This window comes from Herpailurus yagouaroundi, unplaced genomic scaffold, assembly GCF_014898765.1.
Source record: "Herpailurus yagouaroundi ecotype Mexico unplaced genomic scaffold, PumYag 164, whole genome shotgun sequence".
In the NCBI taxonomy this organism is placed as follows: domain Eukaryota; kingdom Metazoa; phylum Chordata; class Mammalia; order Carnivora; family Felidae; genus Herpailurus; species Herpailurus yagouaroundi.
The window spans coordinates 35,642,646-35,661,770 of NW_024412405.1; the positions used below are offsets into that span (position 1 = coordinate 35,642,646).

The 19,125-nt window shown below is 36.0% G+C and overlaps 1 protein-coding gene and 1 pseudogene across 3 annotated transcripts in view; one reads left to right on the top strand and one right to left on the bottom strand.

Annotated features, from left to right (window-relative positions):
* Positions 1-8,089: 8,089 nt before the first annotated feature.
* PIBF1 (progesterone immunomodulatory binding factor 1) overlaps positions 8,090-19,125 on the bottom strand; it is a 203,488-nt gene continuing 192,452 nt past the window's right edge. For 2 of the 3 annotated variants that reach the window (XM_040487375.1, XM_040487376.1), the window contains exons 17-18: positions 17,956-18,129; positions 8,090-8,384 (exon numbers count right to left, since the gene is read on the bottom strand). In XM_040487375.1, coding sequence (XP_040343309.1) covers positions 8,334-8,384; positions 17,956-18,129 — 225 coding nt within the window. In that variant the 3' untranslated portion in view covers positions 8,090-8,333. Of the gene's footprint in view, positions 8,385-17,955; positions 18,130-18,503; positions 18,581-19,125 lie in introns of those variants that run through there. The other variant, XM_040487377.1, reaches the window with a different exon arrangement.
* On the top strand, positions 14,534-14,682 carry LOC121037978 (uncharacterized; annotated as a pseudogene).

Consider the following 19,125-nt stretch of genomic DNA (forward strand, 5'->3'; position numbering starts at 1 on the left):
CATATATCTATTCTAATTAGAATTTTTGTTTTTTGGGGGGTAAAAACCCAGTAGTGGAGTTACTGAATCAAATGGTATTTCTATTTTAAATTAATTTTTTACTTTTTTTTTTTTTTAACATTTATTTCCTTTTGAGAGATAGAACATGAGTGGGGATGGGACAGAGAAACAGGGAGGCACAGAATCTGAAGCAGGTTCCAGGTTCTGAGCTGCCAGCACATGGGGCTCAAATCCATGAACCGTGAGATCATGACCTGAGCTGAAGTTGTGTGCTTAACCGATTGAGCCATCCAGGTGTCCCTTAATTAATTAAATTATTAATTAAATTAAATTAATTCTTTGGTATTTCTACTTTTAAAGAGCTGCCATACCATTTCCCACAGTTGTTGCACCAATTTATATTCCCACCAACAGTGCATGATGGTTCCCATTTCTCCACAATCTCACCAACAGTTGTTATTTCTTGTTTTTTTGATGACTGCCATTCTGACATGTGTGAGGTGACATCTCATTGTGGTTTTGATTTGCATTTCCCTGATGATGAGAAGTGTTGAGCATCTTTTCATGTGTCTATTGGCCATCTTATGTCTTTTTTTTTTGGAAAAATGTCTATTTGGGTCCTTTGCCTGATTTTTAATTGCATTATTATTATTATTATTATTGGTGTTGAGTTGTGTAAGTTCTTTACATTAAAAAATAACCCCTTATACAGTAGTTTTTAAAGTTAATTCTGGGAACTTGCTTATGGTTCACCATAGTTTTCTAGTTCCAAATCACAATTTATCTGCTATTCCAGAACAAACTCATTTTGCTAGTACAAAACAAAAACAAAAACAAAAACAAAAACAAAAACAAAAAACATAGTTCTGAACTTCTAGTCTGTGAAGGTAGCAAGTGAAATACCTTTGGCAACTATTGAGAAATAAGTGTTACATTATGATCAACATAGTTAAGAATTTTAAAAATTGCCAATGATGTACAATATTATGATTAAAATTGCCATGATTGCATTAAATGAAAAATAAAATTATTCTCTACCTTATATGAAATCAATATTTATTATTTGTTTATTTATTTATTTGTTTGTTTGTTTGTTTGTTTGTTTGTTTATTTCAATCAATATTTAACATGGGTTGAGTAAAAATCAAGGCTCATCTATCTGGTCATTTACAATTTTGAATTAAATTTACTGAAACATGGCACTGTGCTCTTAACTTCTACCTCAATTGTATTTTGTTCTGTTTTTCAAGTTCATGACTTATAAGTACTTATATAAACTGTAGATTAAACTTTAAATAAAAAATTGTCGTATAAAAAAAGAAAAGATTGTTCTGTGGAGAATGGTTTGGAGAGAGGCATGAGTAGATTTATGGAGATCAGGTAGAATACATCTGATATAATTTAGGGAAGAGGACATAAGGGCTTGAATTAAGTTGGTGACAGAAATTCATAAACAGTAAATGAAATACAAAATATAAAAATCAAGAAGTTGAAATCTCTACAAAAATCTTAACTTAGATTGGATGTATCAATAGGAGCTTATGATTTCCCCCCTCCATTTAAGAACGTTAATTTCACAGCTCTATCAAAGAGGCTACAAATAAGGCCTGGAAACATTGAACATTCCAATACCCATAACGTCCTACATTCTGGATTTAGTCAATTCCTTCTTCATAGTGTTATTCAGCTTGATCTATTTCTTGCTTTGCCTTTAGATTGAAGTTAGATCTGAAGACTTGATTTGATTCAGGGTAAGTTTGTTTTTCCCAAGGATACTGCATAGGTATTGTTTTATATTTCACATTATATCACATCAAGAGGCACATAATTTCTGCTTGCCCCACTTTTAGTGATAATAAGGTTGATCAGAAAATTTAGGTGATTATGGCCTGATGTAAAGTTCCCTATTATCCTTGTATCTCATTGCTTCAGCATTCATTGGTGATTGATGCCCGAATCATTTATTTCATTAGGGGTTACTAAGTAGTGATTTCCTCCTTTTCTTTTCAAACATTTTTAAGGTACAACTGACATATAATAAACTGCACATTTAAAAAAATGTACAATTTTATAAACCGTAAACACTCACGAAACCATTACCACAAACAGCATATCTGTCTCCCTCCCCTGCCCTGCCAATGTTTATGCTGCCCTTTTGTTTACTTGGAAATTCTCATAATCAAAATTTTTTTAAACAGGGGAAATATTTATAAGGCAGATCAACAAGGCTGGGTGATTGAATGCTTGGGAGTAAATAAGAGAAGGGTCTAGAATGACTCCTACAATCATGCTATGAGCCATTTAGAGTACATAGATGGTGGTACCATTTATTGAGGGACTGGAAAAGAAACTTGGTGAATTCAGTTTTGTTTGGGTTTTTTGTTTTTGTTTTGTTTTGGTTCAAGTTAGGTTTGAGGTCACAATGGGACATCCAAGTAGACACATCAAGTAGTCAGGTGTTAAAAGAAACAGTTTGACCTAGAGATATACATTTGGGAATATTGGCATATAGTAACTAAAGCCAGGGAGTAGAAATTATCAAGAGATTCAATACAGAACAGGAAAAAGATTTAAGGGGAAAAAGAAACTGAAATGTTCTCATGTTTCATGATCAGCTAAAAGAGGAGGAAGGAGGAAAATGATGAGTTTACAGTATTGCAGAAGCCAAGGGAAAATAGGGAATGTTCCATCTGTGCCAATCATGGAGTTGTATTCTGTAGAATAGTTTTACTTCTTGCTCAAAATACATGATTTATACACCAGTGAGTGGGGGCATACTCTTGAAAGATGTCACCTTCAGTACCTTAAGTAATAAAATTAAGTTTCTGAGCCTGTAGAGCTGAGGCCTGGACTATGGACTCTTGTAAATCAACCAAAAGAAACGATACCTAGTGAGGACTCTTGATAGCTAGCCGCCGAGCTTTGGTGACCTCTAAGCCTCAGGAAATCTTTCTTTGAAGCATTTATAGTACTTACTACTTTCTAAACTAAGTAACATTGAAATAAATTATTTTCCCTGCCCCCTTTTTTGCATATTCTTAGCTTTGCAAGATCTTAGAATGAATGAAAGGGAATCTGACTCATTAATAGCTTCAACCTTCTCTAAGGGGTTGGGAATCCTGCTTTAAACTTTCTGATGGGTGATTATCTAACCACTGTCGGTATAATATGGTGAATTTGGAGTACTCATGGTCACTGGGTGATAGTTCTTTTCAGAAATTCTTACATTGAGGATAAGATAAAATCTCTTCTCTGGTGTTTGAGACATCATAGAGTTCTTTTTCAAAGCCCTTTGGAAAAGGAAGAGAACAAACACTTCAAAGTTTGAATGCCTTACACATTTTAAGTGTTTCACGTTTGTCGAATGAATGCATGAATTAAATAACGCATGGATGATTTAGTTGGTTCTGAAAAGCTTATTATATACTATTAACTTAGTAAGAATTGTGAGAACACGGAATTCCTTAGTGTCAGAATCCTTTAACACTGGAACATTATCTTTAGGAATAGATCCGATACCTATAAATTTTTCTTGAATAAAAATTCAGCTATGCTACATCTTATCCATTTTTTTTTTCCCTCCAAAGAAAGCTGATAAATCAAGATTTTTCCCCCTCCTTTCTGTCCCACTGGGGTGGGGGTGGGGATAGGGAGTGAGGCATGAGAAGCAGTAGAGTATACTGGAAAGAGCATGGCCATTAGAATTAGACAGTCTTGGTTCAGATCCACCTCTATTTATTACGTGTCTGATCTTGGGCCATTAAGTTACTCTGAGTCTTAGTTTCTTCATTTTAAAAATGAAGATAATGCTTACTTGGCAAAGTTACTGTTTAGATTAAGTAAATTAAGGAGTAGAAAGCATGTAACACAGCAACTGGCTGACAGAAGGAGCTTGATAATGGTAGCCATTACTCTTACATTTGGGCAACGTTTCATAAAACATTTACCAGGAAAAAAAAGAATATTATGCTAATCTTGTTTTATTTACGTTTTAATAAGAAAATGCCAAAGCCAGGAAAGGATTATGATAAAGTTAGGAAATAAGGAGATTTGTAATAGTCAAGAGGTGAAAGCAACCCAGATGTCCATCAAGGGATAAATGGATTAAAAAAAATGTGTTATATACAAACAGTAGAATATTATTCAGCAATAAATAAGGAAATTTTGACATATGCTACAATACGGATGAACCTTGAGGACATTTTGCTGCGTGTAATAAGCCAGTCATAAAAAGACAAATACTGTATGATTTCACTTATATGAAATCTAAAGTAGTCAAATTCATAGAAACAGAAGTATGGTGGGTTGCTGGGGAGGGAAAAAGGGGAAATGAGAGGCTGTTTAATGAGTATTTCAGATTTGAGAGATGAGAAAGTCTGGAGGTTTGCTGTACAACTATGTGAATAGAGTCAATACTACTGAACTGTACATTTAAAAATTAAATGTACATTAAAAAAACTGTACATTAAAAATTTTGTTATGTGTTTTTTACCATAATAATAATAATAATAATAATAATAATAATAAAGAAATGGTAAGGAGGAAAAAGTGAAGAAGTGAAGGTCTGGAAATTTGGAGAAAAGGCAAGGGTTGTAGTGACATTAAGAAATGAGCTACAATAGATTTCAGGATACTAGAAAAAAAAAACTCTAGTTTTTAAGACATTAGTAAAATAAAAATTTACATCACTGTATCTCATCTCTGCTCAAATTCATCAAATAAACATTTCCTACTTAAGTTCAAGGCACAGTGCTAAATTACCAAGGACCAAAAAAGCCTAAGAAATAATTCTTGCCTTCAAGGAAATAGACAAGCATAAACAATTATTATAAAACATGGTAGGCAGAATTAAAGATAGATAAAGTACAGAGAATTTAATACAGATTATTATGGCAGAACAGATAAGACTTTCTGATAGGAGTGGCATCTGAATTAGAAATCCACAAAGGTCTTCCAAGAAGCTTTCATGTCACAATCAAGCAGGAAGTTAAGGAATGGGTGAAATAGGCAATAGGGATTAAGAGGTACAATCTTCTAGTTATACAATAATATAAGTCATGGGGATATAAGGTACAACTAAGGAATATAGTCAATAACATTGTAATAACTTTGTGTGGTGACATAGGGTAACTAGACCTATTGTGGTGGTCATTTCATAATGTATAAAAATATCAACTCCCTATGTTGTGCATCTGAAACTAAAAATTATAGTATGTCAAATATAATTCAATAAAAAACAAAACATCCTAACTCTGAGATTTATTAATAGATATTATGGTAAGAAATGATACTAGGAACTTTTTTCCCCCAAGGAATTATATCTAGTAGTGAAAGGAAAGAAAGAGGGAAGAATATTAAGGATCTGGAGACAGAAAGACTTCCTCAATTTCTTCATCACTGCAGTTTCTGTTTCTTAAATGAGCTCCTAATTTTCCTACTTCTGTGCCCTTGTTCACATCACTATTTTATTATTTGTTTACTTTTTAAAACATTTTTAACCATTTATTTTTTCCTATACAGCTTTGATTTTATTATTTACTTATTTATTTAATTTATTTTTTAAATTTACATTCAAGTTAGTTATCGTATAGTGCAACAATGATTTCAGTAGATTCCTTAATGCCCCTTACCCATTTAGCCCATCCCCTCTCCCACAGCCCCTCCCCGTAACCCTTTGTTTGTTCTCCATATTTAAGAGTCTCTTATGTTTTGTCCCCCTCCATTTTTATTTTTGCTTCCATTCCCTTATGTTCATCTGTTTTGTCTCTTAAAGTCCTCATATGAGTGAAGTCATATGATATTGGTCTTTCTCTAATTTCGCTTGACATAATACCCTCTAGTTCCATCCACGTAGGTGAAAACGGCAAGATTTCATTCTTTTTGATTGCTGAGTAATACTCCATTGTATATATATACATCTTCTTTATCCATTCATCCATCGATGGACATTTGGGCTCTTTCCATACTTTGGCTATTGTCGATAGTGCTGTAATAAATATTGGGGTGCATGTGTCCCTTCAAAACAGCATACCTGTATCCCTTGGATAAATACCTAGTAGTGCAATTGCTGGGTTGTAGGGTAGTTCTTTTTTTAATTTTTTGAGGAACCTCCATACTGTTTTCCAGAGTGGCTGCACCAATTTGCATTCCCACCAGCAGTGCAAAAGAGATCCTCTTTCTCCGCATCCTTGCCAACACCTGTTGTTGCCTGAGTTGTTACCGTTAGCCATTCTGACAGGTGTGAGGTGATATCTCATTGTAGTTTTGATTTGTATTTCCCTGATGATGAATGATGTTGACCATTTTTTCATGTGTTGGCTGGCCATCTGGAGGTCTTCTTTGGAGAAGGGTCTATTCATGTCTTTTGCCCATTTCTTCACTGGAATATTTGTTTTTTGGGTGGTGAGTTTGAGAAGTTCTTTAGATTTTGGATACTAACCCTTTATCTGATATGTCGTTTGCAAATACCTTCTCCCATTCTGTCAGTTGCCTTTCAGTTTTGCTGATTGTTTCCTTCGCTGTGCAGAAGCTTTTTATTTTGATGAGGTCCCAACAGTTCATTTTTACTCCTGTTTTTCTTGCCTCCAGAGATGTGGAGTAAGAAGACGTTGAGTAAGAAGTTGATGCGGGCAAGATCAAAGAGGTTTTTGCCTGCTTTCTCCTCGAAGATTTTGATGGTTTCCTGTCTTACATTGAAGTCTTTCATCCATTTTGAGTTTATGTTTGTGAATGGTGTAAGAAAGTGGTCCAAGCTCATTCTTCTGCATGTCACTGTCCAGTCTTCCCAGCATCACTTGCTGAAGAGACTGTCTTTATTTCATTGGATATTCTTTCCTGCTTTGTCAAAGATTAGTTGGCCATTCGTTTGTGGGCCCATTTCTCGGTTTTCTATTCTGTTCCATTGATCTGAGTGCCTGTTTTTGTGCCATCACATCATTAATTTAACTTGGGTAATCAATCAGTATCCCTTTGTATTAAAATATCATATAATAATGGATTGACTAAAATAAATTACAAAGTGATTTTAGATTAATAATTAGAATTGAACATAAGACATTTTCTATCATTTTAGAAGGAAACAAATTATGTCTACGAATTAATATAGTTTTAATGAATCATATAAGTACTCTGGATTTTACATGCACGCCTAAGAAAGGTCATATTCACAAACCTTTGTTGCAGAAAGTATATTAGAAGATGTTTAATTAAATGAAACAAAGAGGGGAGATGAGATTAGGGTCTTCAGGTCGATGATAGATTTGTAAGTATATACTATCATCAAAGGCTTTTTCTGTTCTCTCACTCACCTAACAGTCTGCACTATTGTGATTTTCAAAGAACACATTGAACAGATGGTACTTGTGTTTCACACCTACAGAAATCAACTTCCGTATCACTGGTTCCTCACTAGGAAATAGGGAGGGACTTTGCCACCCCCGTGGACAGAGACGGTTCTGCTTAACACAACTGGGGGTGGTGGTGCTACTGTCATCTAGTGGCGGAGGCCAGAGATGCTGCTGAACATCTCACAATGCAGAGAACTGCCCCCACCAACTCCACCCGGAACGAAGAATTATCCAGCCACTATGTTCAACACTGGTTGAGAAAACCTGATTTATAAAAACATATTTTTCTTTTCTTTCTCTATTTCCCTCCTTCCCCTTCTTCTTTACGTTTTATCTCTTGAATGAGAAATGGGACATATTTTGTATCAAGAAAAAGAGAAAGTATTATTCATTTTTTTTTCTCACTGACTAGAAATTGGGTCCATACTGCATCTGAATCAGCACTGTTTAGACCAATGTACCAAGAGACTTTCTACCAAATTCTTACTTGACCAACGGAGTAACAGATTTTCTACTAGACTTTATTGATTAATGATCATATTATAAGGAAAAACAGAGCCCAAAGAAATAGTCGGCAATTCATATTCGCCTACATGATATTTGACCACCGTCACTGGGCATTTGAAGTGTCTTCTAATAGATTTCACAAATGATTCTTAATTTTAAAAACGTAATGTGTCTTGGTATTTATGTTACGACATTTAAGCCTAGTATTTATATATGTAGAAAAAAGCTCCAAAATGTAAATCATAAGAGTATATGATATTTATTTTGTAACACAATAGGTAAAACCAAATACAAAGTGGACTGCTGTCTGCACGTTATACATTTTGATTCTTAGGCTGAAATCTCTTAATTTAACATTTGGTTAAAATAAGCTTTGGTTATTAAAAAAAAAATGTCAAGTCCATGATTAAGATAAACTTTTTGCTCATCAGAGAAAGAACTTCAGGAGTAAATAATGATACAGCAAATCCATCCAAAACACTAGGTCTTCATCTTTTGTTTCTTAGACCACTCAGGTGCTTCTTTTTTGGTCTGTTAAAAACAAAAAAACAAAAATCAAGTAAAATGCTTATAAGGAAAATAAGAGAGGCCATTCAGAGAACCAAGTACCTATATATACTGGGGCTTTGTGTGTAAAATTGCAGGAAATAATTGCTTTTCTTAATTCGGAAGGTTACTCAAAGGCAAAGGTTCAGAAATAATTTCTCATCTGGTAGGTCTGTAGAAAAAACACACATCTGTGTTTTCTGGCTCAAGGCTTGTACATAACACACGCATAGGTAAGTATTTATGAACTGATTTTATTTTCAAAGAGAATTACAAAAAATCAAGGACATGGCTCTTTTCATTTGTCTTATGCATCTATATATGGATATTTATCCACTCAATGGATATTTACTGAAGGATTAGTGGGGCCAAATCACTGTACTTTGAGCTTCTGAATTGCAAAGTATTTGCCAGAGTACTTCTTAAGCTTTACTGCTCAACTGTTTCAATCTAAAAAGCGTCTGGCTGTACAGAGTAGTAACAAAAAAGCAAGGGAGGTTGACCGTTACAGAATAAAGCACTCAGAACCCTGTATACATAAGGCACTGATTCCGATCAAAACATCCTATTGTATACAATATTACAATAAGTATACAGTGTACTTCTTTCCCACTTAGATCTGCTTCAAAGTAAGAAGGACCATATTCCTAAATATAGATACATATATGTATACATATGTGTAGGCACATAGATTTAGTATGATAGCTTATGATTTTATCTTTTTTATATTGTTTTATGTTCCATAGCAGATGTACACAATGTTGGAAGTGACATCAATGATCAACTCCTCTTGACCTTATCTATGCCATTGGCCAGGTTCAATGACCACCAAATAAATCGGTGGACCCTCCTCCACCCCCGTTTTACACTGTGGCTCTAATGAGCTATAGATACTTTCACAGGATGATGGTTCCTACAGGTGACTAAAATTCAGTCTGTCAAAATGAACTCCCCCATCCCTCCATCGTCTCTGTCTTGGTGAACAGTATCATACTTTGCTCAATCATTGAAACCAGAAATATTTGATTCCTCTTCATCCTAGATTTCTCCTTTTCACTGACTACACCCATTATAAACAGGCTAAAACTTAACTTTTATTGAATACCTTTTTAACTTATTCTGTTCTTATCTTGACCTCACTGGGCCGTCATTGTTTCTAGCTTAATTCCTGTATGACCTCCTAATTCTGATTTGGCTCTCTCTTGTGTTCAATTAATTGCCCACAATCCTTCTAACTTTAGCTTTCTAAAATGTAAATCTGTATTAAAACACTTCAGTATTTCCTTCATTAAAACAAAGTTCAAAGTCCTTAGTACTAAAGGTGAAAGAGGGGTTCCTGGCTGGCTCAGTCGGTAGAGCATGTAACTCTTGATCTCAGGGTCTTGAGTTCAAGCCCCACGTTGGCCATGGAGCCTACTAAAAAAAAAAAAAAAAAAAAAAAAAAAAAAGAATAAGGGGATCCTGGATGGCTCAGTTGGTTAAGTATCTGATGTTGGCTCTGGTCATGATCTCCAGTCCTCGAGTTCGAGCCCACATTGGGTTCTCTGCTCTCAGCAAAGAGCCAACTTCAAAAAGCCAACTTCGGATCCTCTGTCCCCCTCCTTCTCTGCCCCTCTCCAGCTCTCTTGCATGCTCTCTCTCTCAAAAATAAATAAATAAAAAACATCAAAAGAAAAAAAGAAGAATACAATGCACAATATTTAAAAAAAAAAAAAAAAAGGTGAAAGAAGCTTCCATGGCCAAATCAGGAAATCATAGGGAAGGGCAGGTGCTATCTGCTAAGAGATTTAAAAAGTGGCAGAGGCTGGGGTACCTGGTGAGTTCAGTTGGTGGAGCATGTGACTCCTGATGTCAGGGTTGTGAGTTCAAGACACATGTTGGGTGTAGAGATTACTTAAAAAAAAATAAGATCTTTAAAAGCAAAAGCAAAAAAAAAAAAAAAAAAAAAAAAAACAAAACGTGGCAGATGCCAACTAAATCCAAAAGAATCAGAATGCTAGTTTATTAACCGGTAATAAGAAATACAATTGTTGGAGCACTAGGGTGGCTCAGTCGATTAAGCGTCTGACTTAGGCTCAGGGCATGATCTCACAGTTTGTGAGTTCAAGTCCCACACTGGGTGAGCCCCGCTTCTCTCTCTCTCTTCCTCTCTTTCTGCCCCTTCTGGGATTCTCTCTTTCTTTCTTTTTTTTTTTTTTTTAATTTTTTTTTTCAACGTTTATTTATTTTTGGGACAGAGAGAGACAGAGCATGAACGGGGGAGGGGCAGAGAGAGAGGGAGACACAGAATCGGAAACAGGCTCCAGGCTCTGAGCCATCAGCCCAGAGCCCGACGCGGGGCTCGAACTCACGGACTGTGAGATCGTGACCTGGCTGAAGTCGGACGCTTAACCGACTGCGCCACCCAGGCGCCCCAGGGATTCTCTCTTTCTCTGCCCCTTGCTCACTTGTGCCCCCTCTCACTCTCAAGAAAAAGAGAATAAAAATTAAAAAATTAAAAATATTTTAAAAACCTCATTTAGCTTTAAATGTTTTACAGCAGGAATTCAGATATGCAAAAATAAAATCCACTTAAAAAAACCCCAACAGACTAGAATAGAAAAGGTCAGAGTATGTGCCACAGCTGGGGCAAATTCTGTTTTGACAAAGTGTGTGACGGTCACTAAGTCACAATGTGAACTGTTTTGTTTTGTTTTTTTTTTTTAACTGTGGCTCCTTGACAAAAAAAAATCTCTAAGCGGCTTCTGTAGACTAAGCTACAGCTTATAGCAAAGGGTAGATAATTTGTACACCTGTGTTTTTTTCAATCAACTGATACCAAAAAATATAACTACTATGTGTGTATGGGAAGAAAGTAAATAAAACTCTTGATATTGAAAAGGAATCTTAAGACCCAAAAAGGACAATATAAGAATTTCAGTAGTAGACAGTTTTTCCTGACTCCTTTTATCTGTCTGGTCCACTGCAGACCAAGTCCCTTCCATCCCCTCCCCATCAGTACTTCCTTTTAACAGATGTGCTAATGAAGTAGATTTGCCATAATCAAATGTACCTCTTTCCAGGCATTAGTGGCTTTTCCTCTTTATAAATTGACTTTCGAGATATTTGATCTCTCACAGTTTCCATTACATGAAATCTTTTTTATATGTGTATATGGAACACAGCTTTAATTCTTATGTGCTGGTTTAGGCTAATTATATTTGCAATTTTATAAAGAAACCATACAAATCAGTGAAAATTTTGGATTATGAGTAGAGTGTTAACAAACGCTAAAGTAAGCTGTACTCCAGATGTAGGGAGAGCTCAGAGGGCTGTGCTACACACAAATGACAGGATTAACTGGAAACCTATCAGGAGTAATCTACCACTACAATGTGATTCTGGAGATAAATAACTGATAAGATAGGTACCTATTGTCACGGAGAAGCAGTCAACTAAAACATCAGTATATTACTCTGGGGGGCTTGGGTGGCTCAGTCTATTAAGCAGATTAAAAGTCTGACTCTTGATTTCAGCTCAGGTCATGACCTCATGGTTGGTGAGTTCAAGCCCTGCATCTGTGCTCTGCACAGACAGTGTGGAACCTGCTTGGGAGTCTCTCTCTCTGCTCCTCTGCTGCTCATGCTATCTCAAAAAAAATTAGTATGTTATTGGAGATTACAACATATTGAGAAAGTAGTTAAAATAAGAAAGAATGATGATAATGCAGGCATAATACACCTGGTAGATTATTCCTGGAATCTAGAAAAAGAGCTAGAAACTAAGAATCCATTAGTGCTCAACCAGTGCCACTTTTCTAAAGGAAAAAAAAAAAAAGATGATGTCTATTACATATCATTACTTTGTTTTCCAAAAAAGATATAATCTTGGAATCACAGAAATAAATATTTAGAGTCTTCACAGGCAGGGCCCAACTTAAGTGAGTCTATCTAGGCAGCGGACCCGGCTTTCTTACCAACCAAATGAGAGATTCCCCAGATCGTTCAACCTTCACCACCCTCCTTCCATGTTCACAAAGAAATTCCTTACTTCAAAATTACCTTACCAGCTAAAGTACAACAGGAAGAAGCTGCCATTAGAATTCACAATGTTAGAATCAAAAAGTTACTTTTTAATTTTTTTGATTACGTAGGCTCCATGCCCAGTGTGGGGTTTGAACTCATGACCCTGACATCAAAGGTCGCACACTCTACTGACTCAGCCAGTCAGATAACCCCAAAAGTTATATTTTTTGAAATGTAAATGCTGCATTCACTCAATTACTATTTTATAAATAACTGCTAAACTCACTTTTGATGAATGAGGAGAAAAATTGTTTTTATATATAACCTATATACCTAGACACAATTTTAAACTGTGGCAAAATACACATAACATCGTTATCATTTTTAAGTGTACAGGTCAGTAGTATTAAGTATATTCATGTTGTTGTGTGACTATCACCACCATCCATTCACCTTGTGTAACTGAAACTCTGTCCCCATTAAACAAGAACTCCTCACTCCCCCTAGTCCCTGGCAGCCACCGTTCCCCTTTCTGCCTCTATGACTCTGACTACTCTAGGTATATCCTATCTACTTTTATTTCTCTTTTGTCCTAAGGAAAGTGTTAATGGATCATGAAGTGACTGAAGTGAGGGACAAGAATGTAGTAAGAAAGGAATAAAGTCAAGGTATAAAAAAACATGTATTAGACATCTTAATATTAAATATGGAAAGGAGCACAAATTTGAAAATACTTTGTCAATACTGTACTTTTTCGGCCTTTGGAATTTCTCTCTCTAACCCTACCTGTCACCTGTCAAAATCTTAGACATTCTTCAAGGCCAACCTCAAACACTTTCTGCGGGAACCCATCAACATCACAGTATCTATTCTTTTTTTTAAATTCCCATAGAACTTAGTATTTTCTTTACTTTAAAGTAGTCCACCTGATTTCATCTATATCAAAATGATCAAATCTTCTATAATGTTAAGCATGGGTTCTTGCATATAGTCAGGATGAACTTGTTGAACTGAATTGTACTTATTCGAACATTTTTTTTGTCTTCCAGGTGACCACATGTAGCCTTCTAAATCACTTCTACGGAGAGAGTTATGTGCTCATATAAGCATTATGTATAAATTATATAAACTTACCTTACCATTCAGCAGATGCTAGCCATTGAGATAATCAATCTAAGTTAAGATCTGAACCCTACCACAAACTCATAATTTGGAAACTTCATATACTATGTACTGGTGCTACCCATTTTTTTTTTTAAGTTATTTATTTATTTTGAGAGAGACAGAAAGAGAGAGAAATAAAGAGTGAGTGGGGGAGGGGCACAGAGAAGGAGAGAGAATCCCATTCAGGTTCCAAACTATCAGTGCAGAGCCTGATGTGGGACTCAAACTCATGAACCGTGAGATCATAAACTGAGCCAAAGTCGGACGCTTAACTGACTGAGCCACCCAGGTGCCCCTGGTGCTTCCCTGCCCTCCCTAGAGCCTAAGGCTCTTTATTGTTTCAATGCTTACAATCTGTGTGGAGAAAAGACTAAGAACAGGATTGCTCATATCTGCATTTTTATTGAGAAAATAGTGACAATGATATGAATCCTGAGTAAAGATGCTGGTTTGGAAAAGGATGGTAGCAGAAAACTAGCAAAAGGTAGTCCCGTGCGTCTCTGGAAGGAAAAAAGAAAGTTGCTTCAAAGAGGATTAGAATAGCTCCAGTTTTCTTCTAGAAAGGAGATAGGTAAGGCTAGAGAAAAGGGGTAGCACAGCTAAAAGCTACATTGAGAGAGAAAGTAGATGATTAGTGGGAATGAATGGGGTGTTTGTGAATGACAGGGACTGAAATGGTGCCGCCTGTTGCAGAAGTGGCACTAACCACAGTGTGGGGACTAACCACAGACTTAGGAGCTGCCTCTTTCACTCTCCCTGTCCTTTTAGTTTTAACACTGAAGTTTCCCACCCAGTAGAGTTTTAACAGCAAAGAAGATAAGTAAATCAGGAAGGCACATAACCGTTTTTTGTTTTGTTTTGTTTTTTTGTTTTTTAAGTCCTCAACGAGCAAATATTTGAAAGTATCAGCTCTGTTCATGAGCTGTGCAAGGCAATGGAAACACAGCTCCTATCCTTAAAGCATTTATTGCTTCTCGGCCTTTTGGCTAAGATCAAGTGTACTATCCTTAAAGCATTTACATTCTGTGGTTCAGTCTAGTCTTTGTTAGTGCATTAAATGCCTGAAAAACAACTTTGCCATATCTGCGATTTCGATGGCCAGCACTTGTCCCATAAAATGCACCTTTTGGGGCTGTCTTCTTATGTATCACGTGAGCACTGCAAAACATTCATTTGAATATAATAGCATATAAAGAAAAATGTTGCAAGCTCTTATTCTTCCTTCTCTTCTGTATCACAGCTGTACCTCCACCCCATTGCCCAGGCAAAAGTAGTTTTGTGTGTTTTCCTCATACAAAAATATGCGTGTATGAACACACATCCATCCATCTATCCAGCATTAAATCTGGTATCAGGGAAAAATACCAATAGCAAATAATTTCAGCCAAAGGATCTAGAAGCAAGTTAGAAATGTTTCCATTTTTGAGGACACCTGGATGGCTCAGTCGGTCAAGTGTCCCACTTCGGCTCAGGTCATGATCTCACGGTTCATGAGTTCGAGCCACACTTTGGGCTCTGTGTGGACAGCTCAGAGCCTAGAGCCTGGAGCCTGCTTCAGATTCTGTGTCTCCCTCTCTCTCTGCCCCTCCCCCGCTCACACTGTGTCTCCCTGTCAAAAATAAATAAACATTAAAAAAAATTTAAAAAGAAAAAAGAAATGTTTCCAATTTTATGGGCCGCTTGGGTGGCTCAGTCAGGTAAGCATCCGACTCTTGATTTCAGCTCAGGTCATGATCTTACAGTATGTGAGATCGAGCCCCACATCAGCTCCACGCAGAGCCTGTCTGGGATTTCCTCTTTGCCCCTCCCGTGTGTGTGTGCATGTTCTCTATCAAGTTAAATAAGTAAACATTAAAAGAAAGAAACATTTCCATTTTTGCTATAAAACTAAGATTATTAAATAATTAAAACTTATTTTCAAATATTTGCATCATAAATTCCTTATTAACATTATCAGAAAAGATACAAGAAAAATATTGGTATGGAAAATTAAAAATATTCAAATAGCAACTGTAAAAATTATAATGCCAAAAAAGAATCATAGCATGTTGGTATACAAGATGTCCAGGGGTGCCCAAGTGGCTTAGTCGGTTCAGTGTCCGACTCCTGGTTTTGGCTCAGGTCAAGATCTCACAGTTTGTGAGTTTGAGCCCCATGTCAGGCTCCACACTGGGTATGGAGCCTGGTTAAAATTCTCTCTCTCCCTCTCTCTCTGCCCCTCTCCCCTGTTCACATTCTCTCTCTCTCAAAATAAATAAACATTAAAAAAAAAAAAATGTCCAGACTTCATCTCATATGATCTCCTCCCTAATTTTACAGACAAGAACCAGCTCAGAGTGTTTAAATGGTTTGCTCCCAGTTACCCAGTCAATTCACATGAACAATTTTGCATTAGCACAAGGCCTTGATGCGACTGGTTTACAGTATTAGCTTCCAGTTTTCATTAGGGTATAGCTGAGGTCATACCTTGTTTTTGTTTTTGTTTTAAACTCATGGCCCTGAGATCAAGAGTTATATGCTCTATGGACTGAGCCAGCCAGGCGCCCCTGAGCTATACTTCTGACAATTTTTCCCTTATTATAAAAGAAATTAAGTTTATCATAACCCCCCTAGAAAACACAGATAGGGAAAAAGAAGGAAATAAAACTCACCCAATTAATACTTTATATTTTGAATCTTCTTAATTTTGTTCTCATTGCATAACCTTATTTTGAGGTACTGGAGACATTTTACTGTTAATTATACACTGGGTACAGTCAAGATATCAGAATCAGTTATCATCCAAAGTGAGAAATATAGGAGATCAGGGTTAGAAGGAATAGTTCATTGCTTGGAACAGAGAAGGGTCAGAAAAGCAGATCAGAGGGCGTGATAGGCTTTAACTATTTGGCTGTACCTCGTGGTTTTCATCTGACCTTACTTTTCCCATCAACATCTATGCAGTCAGTTTGTTCTTTTCTTATAGATTATAATATAATAGACATATCATATCGTCTGCCATAATCTTAGCCCACTTTCGGAGCCACGGTGCTTTGGAATAAATAGCTGTAGGCAGCTTTATTTGGTACCATGTGATCCCTGCTCACTAGTACGAGTGGCCATTCAATAGGCTGACTAATAACCTTAACAAGTCTCACCACAAAGGGGTTTTACCCAACAAAATTAAGTTGCACCAATCAGATTCTTGTTTTTGGAACTTACAGAGAGAACTAGGTTATAACAGAGTAGATCTGAGAAGGAAACATGTCTCAAGACAAGGGGCCAAGTGCAAGTTGATGAGGAAGTGGAAACTATGAGTAAGCAGAAATTGGGAGAGAAACAAAGAGAAGCTGGTGTGCTACCAGAGGAAAAGATCCCAGGACACAGCTGTGGAAATCCGGAAATCCGTATAGCTGTCTCGTTTCCTGGCTGGTCAATCTAGGCCTCCTGTTTTCTCTCTCCTGTTAGCACAGCCTCCATTACTGCCACATGAATCCTTACAGTAATTATCCCTTATTTTATCTAAATTGTAACTCTGTCATTTTTTTTTAAAAGGATGTTGCACCAAGTAATCACCATATCTCATTGATCTTGAGCATTATCTGAATGTATACAGAAATAGCTTAGATCAGAAACTCCTATACTTGACTAATTCTTACAATCATCTAGTTTTAAGTTTTAAAAAATGAAATTCTGGGGACTCACTAAATCAGAATATCATACAGAAAATCTGTCTGGTTTTTAGTTTCTGTTCCGATGGTAAAAATCACATTTCTTCTGAGAAATTAAAGGATGGGAAACGATGCTGAAGTGTAATATTTAATAATGTTAATCCTGTTTGATTCTGTTGTCTTTTTATTCTTATTTTTATTTGTTAAAACACCATTTTCAGTATTTTCTGTATTATCAATCCAAAGTTTTCTGATTTTTTGTTCTCTGAATGATTTCTGTGCCTGTACATTTCTACCTAATAATGTATTTCAGTTTATATTAATATGATTGGTTTTATACTTTACGAAGAACCTCTTAGAGCAAAATATACTAATTTACAAATAAGAGGGGGCAGGTGATATTCTGCATTCCTTTTTATTCTTAAATAAATTAAAAAATTATACAAAATGTCTTCCTGATTCCCCTAGAAGTCCTGGAGGCTGAAGGAGGTAAATGCTACATTAAGGCTAATTTCTGGGCAAGTCTAATATATTAACTAAAAATATAAAACCCCACTATCAGCTGTAAGGTAGGTAACACATACATTCAGAAGTGGGATTAATACAGCTCTCTCGAGGCCTTTTAATAAAACGATTAAAAGTAGTTTAAAACCAATATGAATAAGAGGCAAGAAATTTAAAATATATTTATGAAAATCAGAGATATTAAAATTCTAAGTTAATTTCGATTGTACTTACAAAGAGTGTTGGTTTGGGTATAAATATATTGTCTTCATGTTCTCTAGGCACATTTAAAATCTTTGATTTATGATCTTCTGTCATATTTTTTGCTTCTGTTTTAGTAAGAAGTAACTGGTCCTCAGAACGCTTACTGCGCATATTGGTGACAATCTGTTTCATTGTCGCCAATTCCTGTTGATAAATGAAGATAGAACATAATGGCAAGAATGATTTTAGCAAGCAGACTAATCATGACTGATGTTAAAACATAACATGCCCATGTACAATGATGCACATAATAATCGATTAGTATCAATATTTTTAGTATAGTAAGTGATAAATCGGTAATTCCATACTCTAGTGGGTTCCTGATATTTCTACATATTGGAATCACCTGTGGCACTTCAAAAACTATTGATTCCTGTGCCCCACTCCCCCAGAGATTGTGAGTAACTGGGCTGGGATATGGCCTCAGCTTTGGAATTTTCTAAAGCTCTCCAAGTGATTCTAACAGACAAATTTGGGAACCGCTTACATTGCCATGTTCCACTGCAGTTTTTCTATACCTGTTTGGTGAGTAGATGAGTTAGGTACTTAAGTTTTTCTCTTCTGCCTCTTCAATTATCCCATTTCCTTTTGATGCCTTATATGAAGAAGGTAAAGGAAAAAGAATGCAAAACTTTTTTTCTTGCCTACTAATCACCAGTTCAAACCTTAAGTTCCATACAATTTCAGGATTTTTTAAACTGTACCATTCCCTCTTCTTTTACAAATGAAAACTGGAGTTGGCTTTAGCAGTGGCTGCTTGAACTATGAATTAATTATGCTGAACCTCTTAAATAAGAGCACAGATCACAATTTTCAGTCATTTCCTCTTCCAAGTCTATTTTGTCTTTTATTTCTCCCCACACTGAAACCTTCAGCATCTAACACTAATTAGTGGATATTTATGATTAATTACTAAATTCATTCAATGAAACACAAGCATTTGGAGGACAGACTAAACTTTTCTTTACCTTACTTCCGTAGAATAATGGTGGGCTGTGCTGGAAATAATTTTTTCCTATTATTTTATTTCATTTTCATGCCAAGACATAAGAGTTATGGAGGTAGAGAGATGTTCTGCTCCCTTCTACTAATCTGTTTATAGACATCAGCTCTGTGTCAGAGCAAGTTCTTACAGGCCTT